This window comes from Mangifera indica, chromosome 13 (assembly GCF_011075055.1).
Source record: "Mangifera indica cultivar Alphonso chromosome 13, CATAS_Mindica_2.1, whole genome shotgun sequence".
NCBI classification, from domain to species: domain Eukaryota; kingdom Viridiplantae; phylum Streptophyta; class Magnoliopsida; order Sapindales; family Anacardiaceae; genus Mangifera; species Mangifera indica.
In genome coordinates this window covers 9,311,558-9,326,995 of record NC_058149.1, presented here as the reverse complement: position 1 = coordinate 9,326,995, position 15,438 = coordinate 9,311,558, and the positions used below count along the sequence as shown (strand labels likewise).

The window sequence follows — 15,438 nt, the reverse complement described above, 5'->3', positions numbered from 1 at the left end:
TCATTGTTTCGGCATGATTGCATTCCATCCATCAAATTATAATTTGGGTATCTCGAGACTATTAAAAAGTATGGTACCTGCTTGCTAAATGTTATTCCAGTACCTATGTCATTAGTTGATTTAACTTTATAATAATCTTAGTCGTATGTATAAAAAACTATGATGATCTATTAATAAATCTGTCTCTAAGCTGATTACTTTATAAGATCAGTTATCACCGTTTAAACCAAAATGATATAATCCTCGTGATGTCACATTTTATGATACTGAATGAGATAAATGTTGAGTTTATCGACTTATTATGACATTAATTCATTGTTTTGAATTACTTTAATCCTTTATATGGTACAGAAATGACTTCTTGGATTTTAACACAATGATTACAAAGTTATGTGTTGAAGAGACCTTATTTGCTATCCTAAAGTCTCATCATTCTATACAATCCACTAATATTGTTCTAGCTAAATGACACATTCTCTCCCAAAATCTAATAAAAATTAATGGGGCAAGAAAAAATAACCATTTTACATATCATATCTATGCATTTTAAATATTATAGTTTGACCTTTTGATAAGTTTAAAAACTTACATTTACACTCCTACAACTGTTGTCATCATTCGGTTGTAATCTCACCATCACAAACAATAAAGTCAATGCTAAATAGAGTGGAAAAGATTGATATCAGTTCGGATGAGTTGCCAAAAGTTACAATCGAGGTTGGAGGGAGTTGTGAAAGAGGAGCTTAATGTATAAGATATGCTACTAGATTTCATTGACATTAAATGAGATGGAAACAACAATATTATTAGGGGATTAATCGGGAGATGGATAGATCAACATTGATAGTATCTATAGAAGTCGAATCAACACTAGAGACGACTAGTCAGAAGTGAGTGTTGGCTAGGTTCCAAGGAAGCAAAGAGTGTTGGTGAAGGAAAATGAGAAGGAAGAGGGTTTTAATGTAAATTTGAATATTTAAATAGTTTGTTTTAATTTTTATTAATTTGGGATTGATATCGGAATATTTAAAAAGTTAAATAGTTATGGATAATATGGTAATTTTATATCTTAACACTGTTTCTTTTTTTGTTAATATAATTTGATTTTTAGTGAGAAAGTGTTATTTATATCATTAAGGGCTAGAAAAATGTTTTTAGGCAAATCCTCGGGTGGGAAAATATAACTTAATCTAATTTTATATATTTTAAAAAGAGTTTTGAATACATATCAAGGTTTATCACTATTCTACCCTCCAAGATTAACCTATTGGTTGGCCAAATAAAATTTTCCACTTGAACTTTGATGAAATGATTTTCTCCCTGTTTAAATTTGAAAAGTTCATTTTTCATTCATTTGTCAAAGTCAAATATTAATTTTAGTGGTGAAAAGGTATTTTTATCACTGTACAATGTATAATAAAATTAATATCACTTACAATTCTAATAGTACGAACAAATTACTTTTTTCATTTTAGCTACTATATATTTTTTCTTTCCATGATCCTTTTCTTTTCCTTTCTTCATTTTCATTTATTGGCCTTTGAAAAACATCCAAAGGGAGCCAACGGATTTGGATGTGCTTAGTGGTTGTGTCGATGGTGAGGTCTCTCAAAGTTTATGGAAATGACAAGTTTCGACCAAAACAAAGCTCGTCAACGTCAAACTTGGGTGAAAAGTGGTAACAAGATTTGATAGATTTATATCGTATTGGCAGTGAGCAAGAGTATCAATGCCAAAAAATTGTGCATAGAGTTGAAAATAAGTAGTAGCAGGAGGACACAGTCACAAAGTCATAAAAAGTTCAAAGTTGGTTGACAAAAAATATAAAATTTGTTTAGAAGGGGAAATGAGGGAAACTATTATTTAGCTTCAATAAAAACAAATGATATATATATTTTTTTAATTTTTCACCAACTTTATAAAAAAATAAAAATTAACACAATGAAATTTTCAAACTTGATGTGTGGAACATGTTATTTCGTCAAAGGTAGGTGGGGATAGTCATTGGGCTCAACTAGCTTAATAAGTGGTACTTTTTGTCTTGACCTTTAATTTTGTCGAAAGAGCAAGCTGGCTTTTTAAATTTGAAATATTATTAAAATAACCTAATTTTATTAGGGATATCATGTCTACTCTAACCAAAATACACGTACACTCTATTTCGATAGTTTTTTTTCATAAATTATAACTCAAAATCAAATTAATAATTCGTGAAAATGTAAATTTGAAATAATTAAACTATTCTTAAATCTAAAATTAACTACAAATAACAAGAATTAACAAAATAACTACATATAATTAATCATTCTTATAATTCTTATCTCAATTCTATCGAAAAAATCTATATATTTTACATAACAACTAATAGTATAAATAAAGATAATAAAGTTTAAATAAAATTTTAGATAAAAAAGTATTCAACAAATAAGGTTTTTAAAGTGGTATGGGAGAGTAAAATGAATATTAATTTGAAATTTTGACATATCCCTATATTGTATAAATCATAGTTAGTAGATACCGAAACCCAAAAAATTAGGTATGCAAATTATATAGATATAATACTATAAATAATAAAAAATATGTTTGTAAAAAAATATTTCTAAAATTTGTATATGGGAAAAGTATGAAACATGTAAATATAAGTTTAATACGACACATCGTCAATAATATGTTTTTAAAAATACGATAATATAAAATAATTTTAATATTTTCACGAATCTTATATTAAAAGTTAATATAATAATTCAAATGTAAAGTATTTAATTAACTATTAAACCTAATATAACATAATATATAATCGAAATTCTTTATACAATAAGTGATGTACCAACCAATTGAAAAAAACAAACAAATTAATTAGCTTAGATTTCAAATTTTAAATCAAAATGAATCTTTCTACAGACTACAAAGAGGAAAACATAAAATTAGAATTGAGAATTAAAAATAAAATGATGTTGAGTTTTTTTTTTAACCGACAGTAATATTTTAGTAAATAATTGAAAATAAAAGAAATAATTTTGTACTTTAAGTTTAGTCAAAATTTTAAAAATATAATAAATATAAAATATAACATATAATTTATATTTAATACAAAAAATATAAAATATGTATTTAATATATTTTGGATTCAAAAAAAAAAAATTTAAACATATTTAATATGTAAATAATATAGATATTCGCAGGATATAAAAATTGTGATTGAAATCCTTTAGTCTTCACAAAATTAAGTTATTTTAATTAATTTATAGAAAACTATTATGTTATTTAAATAGTATTGAAATTCCAGAACTTTCCATAGAGCATTGACACATGGTGGAGAGACCAAATAGAATTTATGAGAGCTTATTCTTTCTTTGGATTATAAAAATAAATGAATTATAAAATGTTGCCCCATTGGAGGCATTGCTTTGTTATTCTTCCGGTCACCCAAAATATCCAATAATTTTTTAAAAACAAAAGATAATAAAGCAAGGTTATATAGCGCGAGTAGCTAATCTCAATCAACTGTCGCGAGTAAGGGAGAAAAGTGGTCGAGAATATGAGTCGTCGTCACGTGAAAAAGAAGATTTGAATTACGAATGCGATTAGATTTCAACTACTTTGACACGTGGTCCTATGATAATCATTCTCTATCAAGTTGTTGCATCGTTATAGACCCCACATCCGGACAATGGGCCTACCAGAAGATCCTCCGGCTTGATTCGATCCAAACGCCGTCGTTTCTAACGGTAATAAAAAACACACACACGAGCCGCTCATCAAGAGCCGGCTTAAGCCAATACTTCAAAACAAGAACTACAGAAATTAATTTTTTCTCTATCAATACTATATATACACATAATTTTTTTATACACAATTTAAATATATATAAATAATATATTATTATATAATTAAATATTATTTTATTTTTTATTTAGAGTTATCAAATTATATAATAATATATTATTTCTATACTTAAATTATATATATATATATATAGTTTTATTGTTTGATCAAATATTAAGATATGAATTAACCGAATGAATACCCTTTGAATCGAATTTGATTTTAACAAAAAATAATTGAATTTAAGTTTTGTTCGAGTTTATTGAGTTAATATTAAAAATGATTTAAGTTTAATTCAAATAAAAATGATTCAATTTAAATTTAATTTGAGTTTATTTCAAATTTACGGGTTAAATCTATTGCTCAAATTTATAGTTTCTATTCATTTGACAAAATAAAATTATTTTAATAATTACTTTATATAATTTAAAATCATATGTTAAATTTAAGTTAAATCAAATTATTTAACTAATTTAAAAATTAGAATAAGCCGGACTCACTTTAACTTAAAATTTGATCTGATTTTAAAGTGAACTGAACTTTTTAACTTTAATTAGATTTAAATTCCAATCAAATCCATTTTTAAACCTGCACCAGCTTGGTTGAGGGCTACCCCTAACCAAGCCCACAGGAAAGAAAAGACGGTGATGATTGGAACAAACCAAGTTATGAAAACAGGGGGGCAAATTTGTAATTTAAAAGTGTTTTTGGATAAGGCCGGAAGACTTTCCTCGTCACTGGTGGATTTATTGCTAATTATAGATTTAATCTTTCTAATATTAATTAAAAATGGTTGTACGCTGAGTTATCTATTTCGTTTTTTATCTTAAGAAACAAATTATTATCCTTATTATTCTCTCCCTCGAATTTCTATATAAATTAAAATTTTACCCTTAATATTGTCACCAGGACGGAGATATTTTATATAAATAAGAATGTTATCCAATCCAGTGGATCAGGATAAGGCTATAATTATTTTACTTTTATTTTAATAATATTTTTGTCTTAGCCACTCGTATTTGTATATATAAGAAACCAACAAATCCAAACAAGGAAATTATCAGGCTTTTGATTTTCTGCTTCGTTATCAAATCTTTCTTGTTTTCTTCCACAGATCGTTTTATTGAATTTTGTTTGCGAGAATTGAGAAGCTGTCGATAGCAATGGATAGGATCGAACCTTCGGGGTTGAGAGGTGGCGCGGTGGCGACTTTTGAGGTGCCGCCGGTCTCCGACGCTACAGCGGCGGAGGAGCAGGAGGTAAAGGAACGCCATTGGTGTAGTTCGTCGTCCACGTCATCGATCGGAAGGAACAGCGATCTGTCATCGGACGGTGAGAATGGAGAGGAGAACGAGGTTCAGAGCTCTTATAAAGGACCCCTGAATATGATGGATTCGTTAGAAGAAGTCTTGCCCATGAGGTTAACATCTCTCTCTTTGTTTTTGAAATTTCTTCGTTTCTTCACACAAGTTTTGATTTTGATGAAGAGAAATGGCATTAATTGAAGTCAAATTGAGAACTTAGTTATCTAGGTTTTTGCATCCTTATTTATTAGGGGCTATATTTGGTAATCATCTTCATTAAAACAAATGAATCAACTTGCTTATGGATATTGCTGGATTTGATGGAAAATTTGATCCTAAAATTGCATTTGTTCAAATGAATCTAACTAGTGAATTGGTCTGTAATAATGGATGCAGGAGGGGGATTTCTAGTTTCTATAGCGGCAAATCCAAGTCCTTCACAAGTTTAGGAGAAGCATCATCTGCTTGTTCAATCAAAGACATTGCAAAACAGGAGAATGCATACACCAGAAGACGCAGAAATGTACTTGCCATCAATCATGTATGGGACAAGAACCGAGGCAATGGCAAGAGGCCAATCACCTCTAGCCGGAGCTCGTTAGCTCTGGCGGTCGCCATGAGCAGTTCCGAGAGCATCGCTAGTACAAGTGATGATTCCAGTTCCCGGTCTCCACCACGATTGCCGCCACTGCATCCACGATCACGAGGATCGTCTTGGCGGTCCTACTCTGTGGCAGATTTTGAACAATGTAGAAATGATGTAAACTCAAATTCATTTTGCTCTTTTCCTGGCGAGAAAATTGATCATAAGCAGCTAATATGACATTTGTAATCTTTACCAGAAAGTTTTTGTCAAAAAGTTTGTGGATGCATTGTGTTTTCATATCATATTTCGTGCTTCCCACACTATGTACTAACTAAAATTTCAAGCTTTTTACTACGTAGAAAAATGGTTGAAAACAACATTTGCAGTAATGAAGTTGAAGAATATTTATATACCGAAGGGAGAAAAGCCACTTCAAGTGTTCCCTTGCCTAGCAAATAATAAACTAACTGATTTCTGATCATCCCAGATTCACCGGGGCCTTCTACAAGTAAAATGATTGTTAAGCTATGATCTTAAATTCATAGAAAGGGCATTAACCGTCACATATTGCTGGACCTCAAGATTATGCAGCCATTCTTCTGAACTAAGCACCGCAATGTTTATGTCTGAAGCTGGATCAGAAATTGAGCACAAGGGTATTCAGACAAAAACTTTGGAACTTCAATATCTGAAGGATCTATAACAGGAATCGCCATATCAATGTCTTCAGTTGAGAATTGAACGCTGCAAGTAAAATGATTCATCAAACTAAAGCAATATGGACAAGACAACAAAAGCATCCTAAAATAGTTAGTCTATAGTCATGGTGACACTTGATTAAGTGTAGCAATTTTCAACATGTAATAGAATTTCGCAATCAATGGAGGTGACATATCACAAAAATTTAAGATTTTTGGCAGATAAATTCAATATTATGGGTGATGAAAAAATTGCAGTCATAAGATGTGTGACCATCTGAAAACTACCTTCAGTTAAATAGATGGAGAAAGAAGATAGACTAAAATATATATAAATATTAGTTCAGTGAACTATATGATAATTTTATGCCACAATTTCTTGATTTGGCTACTTGTCTGCTGCATGCTCCCTTGCTGGCTGTTTGACTTGCCTCATTTGACACTCTGGGTGCCATGTTTGTCATCCCAGTATATAGTACTTATCTGATAGATTTGCCTAATTGTCAATGTCTGTTCAAGTGTCACAATAAAAGGAATTTATAAAGCATCTACGAAGTGCTTGCTTCAGCATATTGAGAGAGGCTGGAAAAAGAATTAGATAAGCATACCAGACATAGATCCTGTCTAAGATCTTTCAAGGACATTTTTCTTTTCTGATGTATCACCTACAGACGTTGCAAAAAGAACCTCAATTGTAAAATACTAGTCCAGTGGTTTACATCTTCAAAGATCAAATAAGGAAAACTATTGCTCATGCCAGAAACCCAACTGATTGTCTAATATAATTTAGCTCATGCCAAAACCTTCCTGCAAACTGCACTATGTAATAACTGAGACTCAAAATCTATTGTATTCAGGCAGTTATTACTACAAAAGACAGATTTACCTCCTCTGTTGCATTGACTATCCTTATCGCAAATTCTGCCAGACCAGATTTTACATATTCCTCATTTGAAAATGCGCAACACTCCAGTCGCGGCAGAAGACTAAGAAAAAAAAAAGAGACAAAAATACTCAATATGTCGGGCATAAACTATATAGATACATGGGTTGAAGCAAACAGAACTCTGAAATTGTTATCACAGACCTGTTTAAAAGTGATGTATTGATGAAAGAGAAAACCTGGGTAATGAGATTACGGATGAAAAAAGAGGATACCTGTAAGCACGTTTTGTAAGGCACTGAACAACGTAAAGTTATAATGCTTAACCGCAGAACCATTAACAAAAAAGTCAAATATAATTTCTCATTTCTCCGAAGTGAACTTCAATCTTGGCAATTTATGAACCATTAAACATGATGCAACAACCACTACTTCAACAGATTATACATTAAAAGCAGTGATAATAAGATGGATTTTAAATAGGCAAAAGATATTATCAATGAAAAATCTAATATGTTAACTCAGAACTTCTATACCTTTTTTTTTAGGTGAGTAACAGAACTCCTATACTTTCCCTCAAAGCCGGTGCAAAAAGATCTACCAGTCCCTGCTTGGACATCAGATTATCAAAACTGTCTAGGAAGTCCCTGGTCGGAATATCAGCTGTATGCTGAGCAGCACACAAGCTTCTCTTCTATCTTCTCTTTGATAAAATGCAGGTCAATTTCCACATGTTTGTCTCTGTCATGATGCACTAGGTTATGTATACTGATAGTTGTCTTGTTGTCACGACTCGGCCGAGTCTTCATCAGACAAAGACCAGTCATTTTCGTCTCCGATGAAGGCAACTAGAGAGGAAAGGGAGAGTGATCGGGAGGGAGAGAGAAGATAGGAGAGAGAGAGCTAGTGGCTGGAGATGGCAAATTGTTGTCAGAGATGAGTCTGGAAACTGAAAGAGAGTGAAGGGTTGAAACTAAACTTTTTTAGAAAGTTGGGAGGCGGTTGTATATAAGAAAAAAATTAGAGTTTGCAACCAACATTGAAGAGGAAAAAATCAGTTTTTAAACTTGAAAAATATAAGGTTAGGAGACATAAATAAAATTTAAAAAACTTAAGGGTAATTCTAAAATATGAGTTTAAATAAAATTTTTAAATAACAATTTCATCTCTGATAATAACAATAAAATTTAACAGACAGGTAAGTACTTAGGTTTTTAAAAGTTAACAAGTCTGAGTTCAGATTTATACTATACCTTGGATGGGAATAAGTCATTTGGACTTTTATAAAATAATACTTCCTACATACAAAAAGAAATTATATAGAAAATAATTACAATATTATAACAAAATATGAGAATATCGAATATCCTATAATGGTTGGGAATTAAGTTGAAAATAGGTATATAAAAATGAGGGAAAACTTCATCTTCTAAGCTAACTTTTAAGGTGAGAAGGATCTAATAACACTTTTATAAAGACCCAACAAGTGATATCACATAGTTTTGGAGTGGGACAGACTCAATAGCACTTTTGTAAAGGCCAATAAAGATCATTCTTTGTATAAGTTATTGTGTTTTGATCATTCTAATCTTGTTATTCAAGACAATGCATCAAAACTTTAATGCTTTGATCTATAACAAGTATGGAAGGCTTCCATACAACCCTTTCTCTTTCCGAATAACCAAAAAATCCCTCAATTATCCTTTCTATGTTATTAAGTTCTAAACTAGGAGTTTTTTTAGACTTGAAAGCATTAACAACCAAGAAAGTTATGATACATTTGTAGTGTGTTCCACAATAAAGGTCTAGTATATAACATTATTATATATACCCAAGGAGGTCGTTTGGATCAAGAAATTCATTTCTAAACTTGGTTATTTCCACTTATTGAATGTTTATCACTCACTCTTTTCTTTTGGTTTTACAGGATAGAAACATAGATGTGACAACGACGAGACAATTGGTTTGTGATGGAGCGACATGAAATGAATAGACTCATAAATGATGATTTGATACTTTATATCTATGTTTTAATATATTATTTGTTAGACTTGCATTTTGCACACACATTATGGATGTTTGTTTGGTTTTGTTTATAGCTAACACTTAGGATTATTGTTATTACTTCTGTGATAATTTATATATAAGGTTGTTTCAATAATTTTGTTATATAAATGTTTAAATTACTAGTGTTGCATGTTTTTGGTGAATTTGGTGAAGATTAAATATCATTTTATCTTGAGGGATAGGATTTTTAAGGTGGAGTGTTATATCGGGCCTTTCCAAAAAAGGTGTCCAATTATGCCTTAATGATTTTTCATCTTTGAATAGTAGGATAGGCTTGTTACCTCTTTAGTTGTGCTTATCAACCAGTGTCTCGAATTAGCTCGTTATCTAGTTACAGTAGATTAGGAGACCTAAGCTAGCCAATGCATAGTACAAAATGACATTCAATGGATAACACTTACAAATTCCAGAGCCAACCTCTCATCTATAAAATAACATTCACTTAATGTCCCAAGACATTGGTGTTATAATAAGCCCAAATTCCCATGTTGGAACAAGTCATTAAACCTATAAACTTGACATGAACAACCATTTAAATGCCTTTTGGGTCTCTTAAAAGAAGGTGGTTGAATGTACCATGACTTAGATAATGTTGGGAAGCTTTGATATGTCTTTTTATACTTTGATAGAAAAGACTGATGAGCTTAACATCTTAGGGGAAGACACCCTTCTAGCCCATCTGAAAATACCTTCTATCACATCCAAGTCAATTACTTTCAACAAATAAGAGAGACAATTTAAAGAGAAAAATTGATAGAGAACAATAACAAGATCTCACGTCAAAAACTAAGCCCCTCTCTAGACACATACCCTTACATGGAATATGAAGAGACGTGCACAATTTACTATCTTAATTAAAATGGTAGAATTAAATGCATGATACTTAATGCTTATATGAGGTGTGTAAAAAGGTGTACTAAATAAAGACTTAAATGCATAAATATTCTTCATTGTTACGACCCAAGTATCTGAAACCAAATTGTAAAATCCATAAAGTGCATGAATGAAAATAAATACATAAAATCTGAAGATGATAATGTTGCCCTTTGCCCTTATGCAACATAGCTCTACTGGACCATTGGTTCCCCCGTATGCCCCGCTACTCATCTTTACCTGTAAAACAATAAAATGATGTGTGAGTGAAAACACTCAGTAAAATGGTAACATTTTGGCGTTTTGTACAAAACATAAAACTAGAAATCTAGTATCTTATTAGTGAAGTTCAGTGTGGTCACAACCCAACACTCTTGTGCCCTAACATAGACCATCCATAAAAACACTAAGGTCTAAGTTGATATTTGTATATTTGATGTCTTGGTGAAAACAATTGACATATTGTGTGTCTATTCAACATAGTGCCTTGCACACATGCCAAACAGCTTATTGAACTAGCTAACTGTGATACTTTAGTCACATGGAGAAAGTTTGGTTGTAGTCCCTCTTTTACCATATACATTGATTATGAAACTGCTATATGAAAACCATGCTTGGATGACCTCTATCATGGGTATATATGTGATGCATCCTACCAATCACGTGAGAAACCGACTAAAGGGTCATAATCCCTTATCATGCATACCTGGACTAAATTGACCTATATGGATAATGCATCTTGGCATCGAATGCATGATGCATCTTATGAGTACCTGTTTCTCATGAAGCCCTATCACTTTCGCATATCTTGCTAGTTACGCACACTATTGATGGCTCTTTAAGTGTTGACCACTTTCTTTAACCTTACTGATTTTTACCCTAGATTTGATTCGATCAGGCTCTATGTCGTCACCCACATAGTCAAACATTTGCTTTATGTCTAACTTTCTTATCTTACCTTGCTAGGGTCTTTTATTCTCTTTCTTTCCTCTCCCCCTTCCTCGAACTTAGCTTTGAGTAAAATGGTATTTTTATTTTACTAAAGTATCTTATACAAGTGTCTCTTACCTTTTCTTTCCTATGACCTTCACTTAGTCTTACATGGGTATGCTCTTAATTTATCTCCTCATATTTCTCCTTAGACAAAACAGGAGGTTATGTTTGGTAAAAAATGAACGTGTCTCTCTGATTAATCCTATTTTGTTGTTCTTTCTTCTACAAGTTCGTCTACTATTGGAGAAGCCACATATGAGTATATGTCTCATACCACACAACCGTGTGGACATCTTCCACAAGTTGTGTGCTTCTACTTCATCATTCTTCTTTTATCAAAAAAAGGGTGACACGCGAGCATATGTTGTCTATGCACGGGTATGTGTTGCAAATTTGAGTTTTGTCCTTTACTAGTCAATCAAACATATCTCAGTCATGTCTCTAAACACCTTAGATACTCTTTCTTTAATCGGATGGCATGAATAAATCATAATAACATCAAACTATAGAAAGATTCATTCTTACTTTTTAATTTCATCAACCAAATATCATATTCTTCTTATAGGCAATCAATCCATAAAATCCATATAATGTTTAACTAATCCTTTTTAACTAAAACAACAATATAATCAAGATAAACACCATAATATCATTAAAGAAATCATGCATTCATGAATCCAAACCATTATCTATCAAGAATTTAAACTAGAAAGTCAAGAAGATCACCATACTTACATGTCTTGCAAAGCTTATAAGTTCTTAGCATTACTATAGGGAATCCGATAACCTCAGGCTCTTTTCTGGTAGCTGGACTTTTTCTTTCAGTCTTTTCTCTTTAGGTTAGGTGACTACTAGGGTAAAATAATAGCAAAATGATCAAATTTTGCATTTAAATACAAATTCTACCAGATATGACACATAAGCATGTGCCCCTTTAAATTAACAAACTTTCTTGCCCTTCCAAGGATAAATGAACGTCACCCTTGCGATGCACAAACATTCCCACTAAAACTCTAATTTAATAGCATTCTAAAACAACTTTAAATATACAAAAAAAGGCTTAAATACCCTTGAGCTTTCCTGTGGGTGGTACAAAGGAGAGATCCCAATTTGTATAGCAAGTTTACTTTGACCACCCAATTAGTCAAATTTATGCAACCAACATACATAAGGGGTTATTCTCACAACCTCGAAAGATAAAAGGAGATTATGCTTAAAGAGATCACAATAAAGTCTGTCATTATTGTCATAATATCAGTCACAATACCAATCATAATACCAATCAATGTTGTCATCTAGTATAAGCCATAGAAGACCTCATCAATAGAGGATTCCTTGGTAAACATGTAAGTAAAGCTATTATGCCTATCCTATAAGATTCTACAAGCAGGAATACTGATTTATGTATTAAATTTAGGTAGAAACAAGGAAGTTATCCTTCTCCAATCTCTTTATTATTATTTTTTTGTTTGATAATTGTTTACCTATTTATTTTTAGTTCAAACTAAAGGAAAATATAAACAAGACAATGCAATTTCCTGATAGTATGTGCATATTGGTGAAGGATCGAGATGGTAATATCGCAATATACTTTATATTTATATACATTCCATAAAAAAAATAAAGAAATAAAGAAAGGATTTATAACAACAACCTTGAATGAGTCTCTACTGCCTCTTAATGAGAGGCAAGGATGAAAGCTACCTTTACATCTTCCCAAATAGTAAGTTCTTTAAAAACTCTATAAAAGACTAGCCTAACTAGTTTCTACCTCAACTTGATGAGCATGACTAGCCTCTTTTATGGTCTAAGACTATCTCATATCTTTTACTTGTTTCTCATAGCTCTGACCTTAGAGAAAGAAGCCATAGTCTTGAGATTAAAGCCCAATGGAATGTAAGAGCTCTAAAACCATGTCTTTAGCATGGTCCTTGACCTAAACATTAGTAGGCTTCAATTTTTTCTTTAACTCCTCATCCTGGTGGAGAGCCTCCCCTAAACTTCCTTCTAGTCTATCAAGTCACTCTTTTAGTGCTCTATTGATCCCTCTCTCAAACTAGAGCATTTCATAAAGCCTACAGTTTTGAGCTCGAAAGCCATTCAAGTGTTCATCCATATTCATAAACATTCCTAACAAGAGGACAAATCTTCCATCATTGATACTTATCATGTTTTAAGGCATTCTATATATTCCTTAGACTACTCATTCTTCTTAGTCATTAATCTTCTTAATACAAACATCTAGTCCTTTACACGATCTAATTCATAGAGGTAATCACCCCTATGTAACAATGTTAACCATGCCTCATTGAAAACGAGTAACAACATACCGAAGACCTATAAAAAGAAAAGATATGTAAAATAATCATAAGAAAAGAATATGGACATTACCTAAATACCATCCTCAACCAATTTATGTATCTTTACAAAAGCTACCATACCACAGATTTTGGCCTACTTGTCCTAAGAAATGCACACCCAAATCATCTTAATTATGGGATGGAGACTTGAGATTAACTCTCCATCATTTTTAAAAGGTCAAAAAGAGGGAGATCAAGATTAAGAAGCATGATTACTCAATCTATCAACTGAAGAAGTCCTTATATGGCTACTATCATCATCGAAGAATGAAATCTCTCCTCCTATAATCTTTTTGAAGAATGCTATACAAGACTTAAATCCTCATCCTCCAACATGTGTTTAAGAACCATAAGTGTATATTTCAAAGACTTTAGACTTGATATCACAAGGGCGTCTTGTGTACTAATTAGAGCTATTTGACGTAGTCCTTAAGTTAGGTTAATCTAATATAAGAGAAGATATATTAGTGTTATTGATAAATGATAGTGGCCACTGAAATCTATAATCACAATGAGATTGAGTTGTTGTTTAATCTAATACTATCTAGTCGTTAGTCCAAATAAAATAATGTAATTAAAGGGATATTTAAGATAGATACTACTTTTGTACTTTTATCCTTGATAAAATATTAGTTGATGAAATAATTTGATATTATTGATAGGTTCATGTTTTCCATTGAATTTCCACAATTTGGGTCGTTATGATGTCTTGTTAAAAATCAATCTCAGTCTATGAATGGAATGTTGGTTGATTATAGATTAGTCATGTTTTTGTTCATTGTCAAAAAGACAGAGAACATTTCAATCATACATAATAGATGAGTTGAATGTAAAATTTGGAAGCTAAGGATTGCATAAAGTGAATCACTTTTGGTTTTCAGAATGGTGATTTTGATCTCTATGAGGTTTTGGGTCCTAAGTGAGATTTTTTTCCTCTAAGGACCAAATAAAAACTCAATAAAAGAAAGATTGGGATGATATTTGGAAGAGTTAACTTTGTTTGAACAAGGGGAAAATTGTAAAAGGTTAATGAATGCTCATTCCATTGAATTGAGTAGTCATTCCCTAGTGTTATTTAAACAAACTTTCTTCACCTTGACCACAAGGCAATTGACATAACACTCAAACCTCCCTTGAAAACCCTTTGCTTTTCTCTCGATATCTCTATACTAATCATTCTAGGAAAGTAGTTATAGTCCTTTTAGGCTTCCCTCTCCATTGAGGATAATTTGTTGCTCCTATGTGGACTAAATAGGTGTTGTTTTATCCTTGTACAAACAAACACAAATCGCTTTAGAGTTCATTCAAAGATAAGAAACCATTTACGTTGGTATGTATTTCAAACATTTTTATTTGTTTTAAATGCATATTATGACCTATAATCATATCTTTATGGCTTTTTGGGGTGAATTTTATATGATATGTATTAATTTTTGATCTCGAAAACCATTAAACTTATGGTAATTGAAAGTTGTATTGAGTTACTCGTGATTTATTAAGAAATAAGTGTAAAATATTGAAGATAGTAATGAAAAGACAAGTTAAATCGACACTTGTTCTATTCAATACTACATTTTACTAATCTTATTCTATTCAATACAATTGTTAAATCGACACTTTATTTTGTTGATAATATTAATAAGTCAATAGCAATTTTTTTAGTAACGAAAAATTCTTACTTGAGTTGTTATGTCTCTTCAAAGTTAAACTAACCACACCAAACATGCAAAACATTAGGTGTAGTGATCAATCTTATAACCATTGTACTAGGTAAATCAAAAGTTTGATTTTGATATGTTGCCGATGAGATTTGAACTCATGCTTTCATACTTGGGTTCCTCGGCCACCC

General features: G+C 31.5%; 1 protein-coding gene across 1 annotated transcript; it reads left to right on the top strand.

Annotated features, from left to right (window-relative positions):
* The first annotated feature begins 4,724 nt into the window (after positions 1-4,724).
* Positions 4,725-6,017, top strand: LOC123194783. Its single transcript, XM_044608192.1, has 2 exons — positions 4,725-5,245; positions 5,526-6,017. The coding sequence occupies exons 1-2, from the start codon at positions 4,989-4,991 to the stop codon at positions 5,950-5,952; spliced, it is 684 nt and encodes a 227-aa protein (XP_044464127.1). The 5' UTR covers positions 4,725-4,988; the 3' UTR covers positions 5,953-6,017.
* The last annotated feature ends 9,421 nt before the right edge of the window (positions 6,018-15,438 follow it).

Bases quoted from the DNA above. Each gene is read 5' to 3' on its own strand.
- LOC123194783 (XM_044608192.1), top strand. From the start codon at position 4,989: ATGGATAGGATCGAACCTTCGGGGTTGAGAGGTGGCGCGGTGGCGACT. The intron at 5,246-5,525 runs GTTAACATCTCT...TAATGGATGCAG, and splicing joins GAAGAAGTCTTGCCCATGAG to GAGGGGGATTTCTAGTTTCT.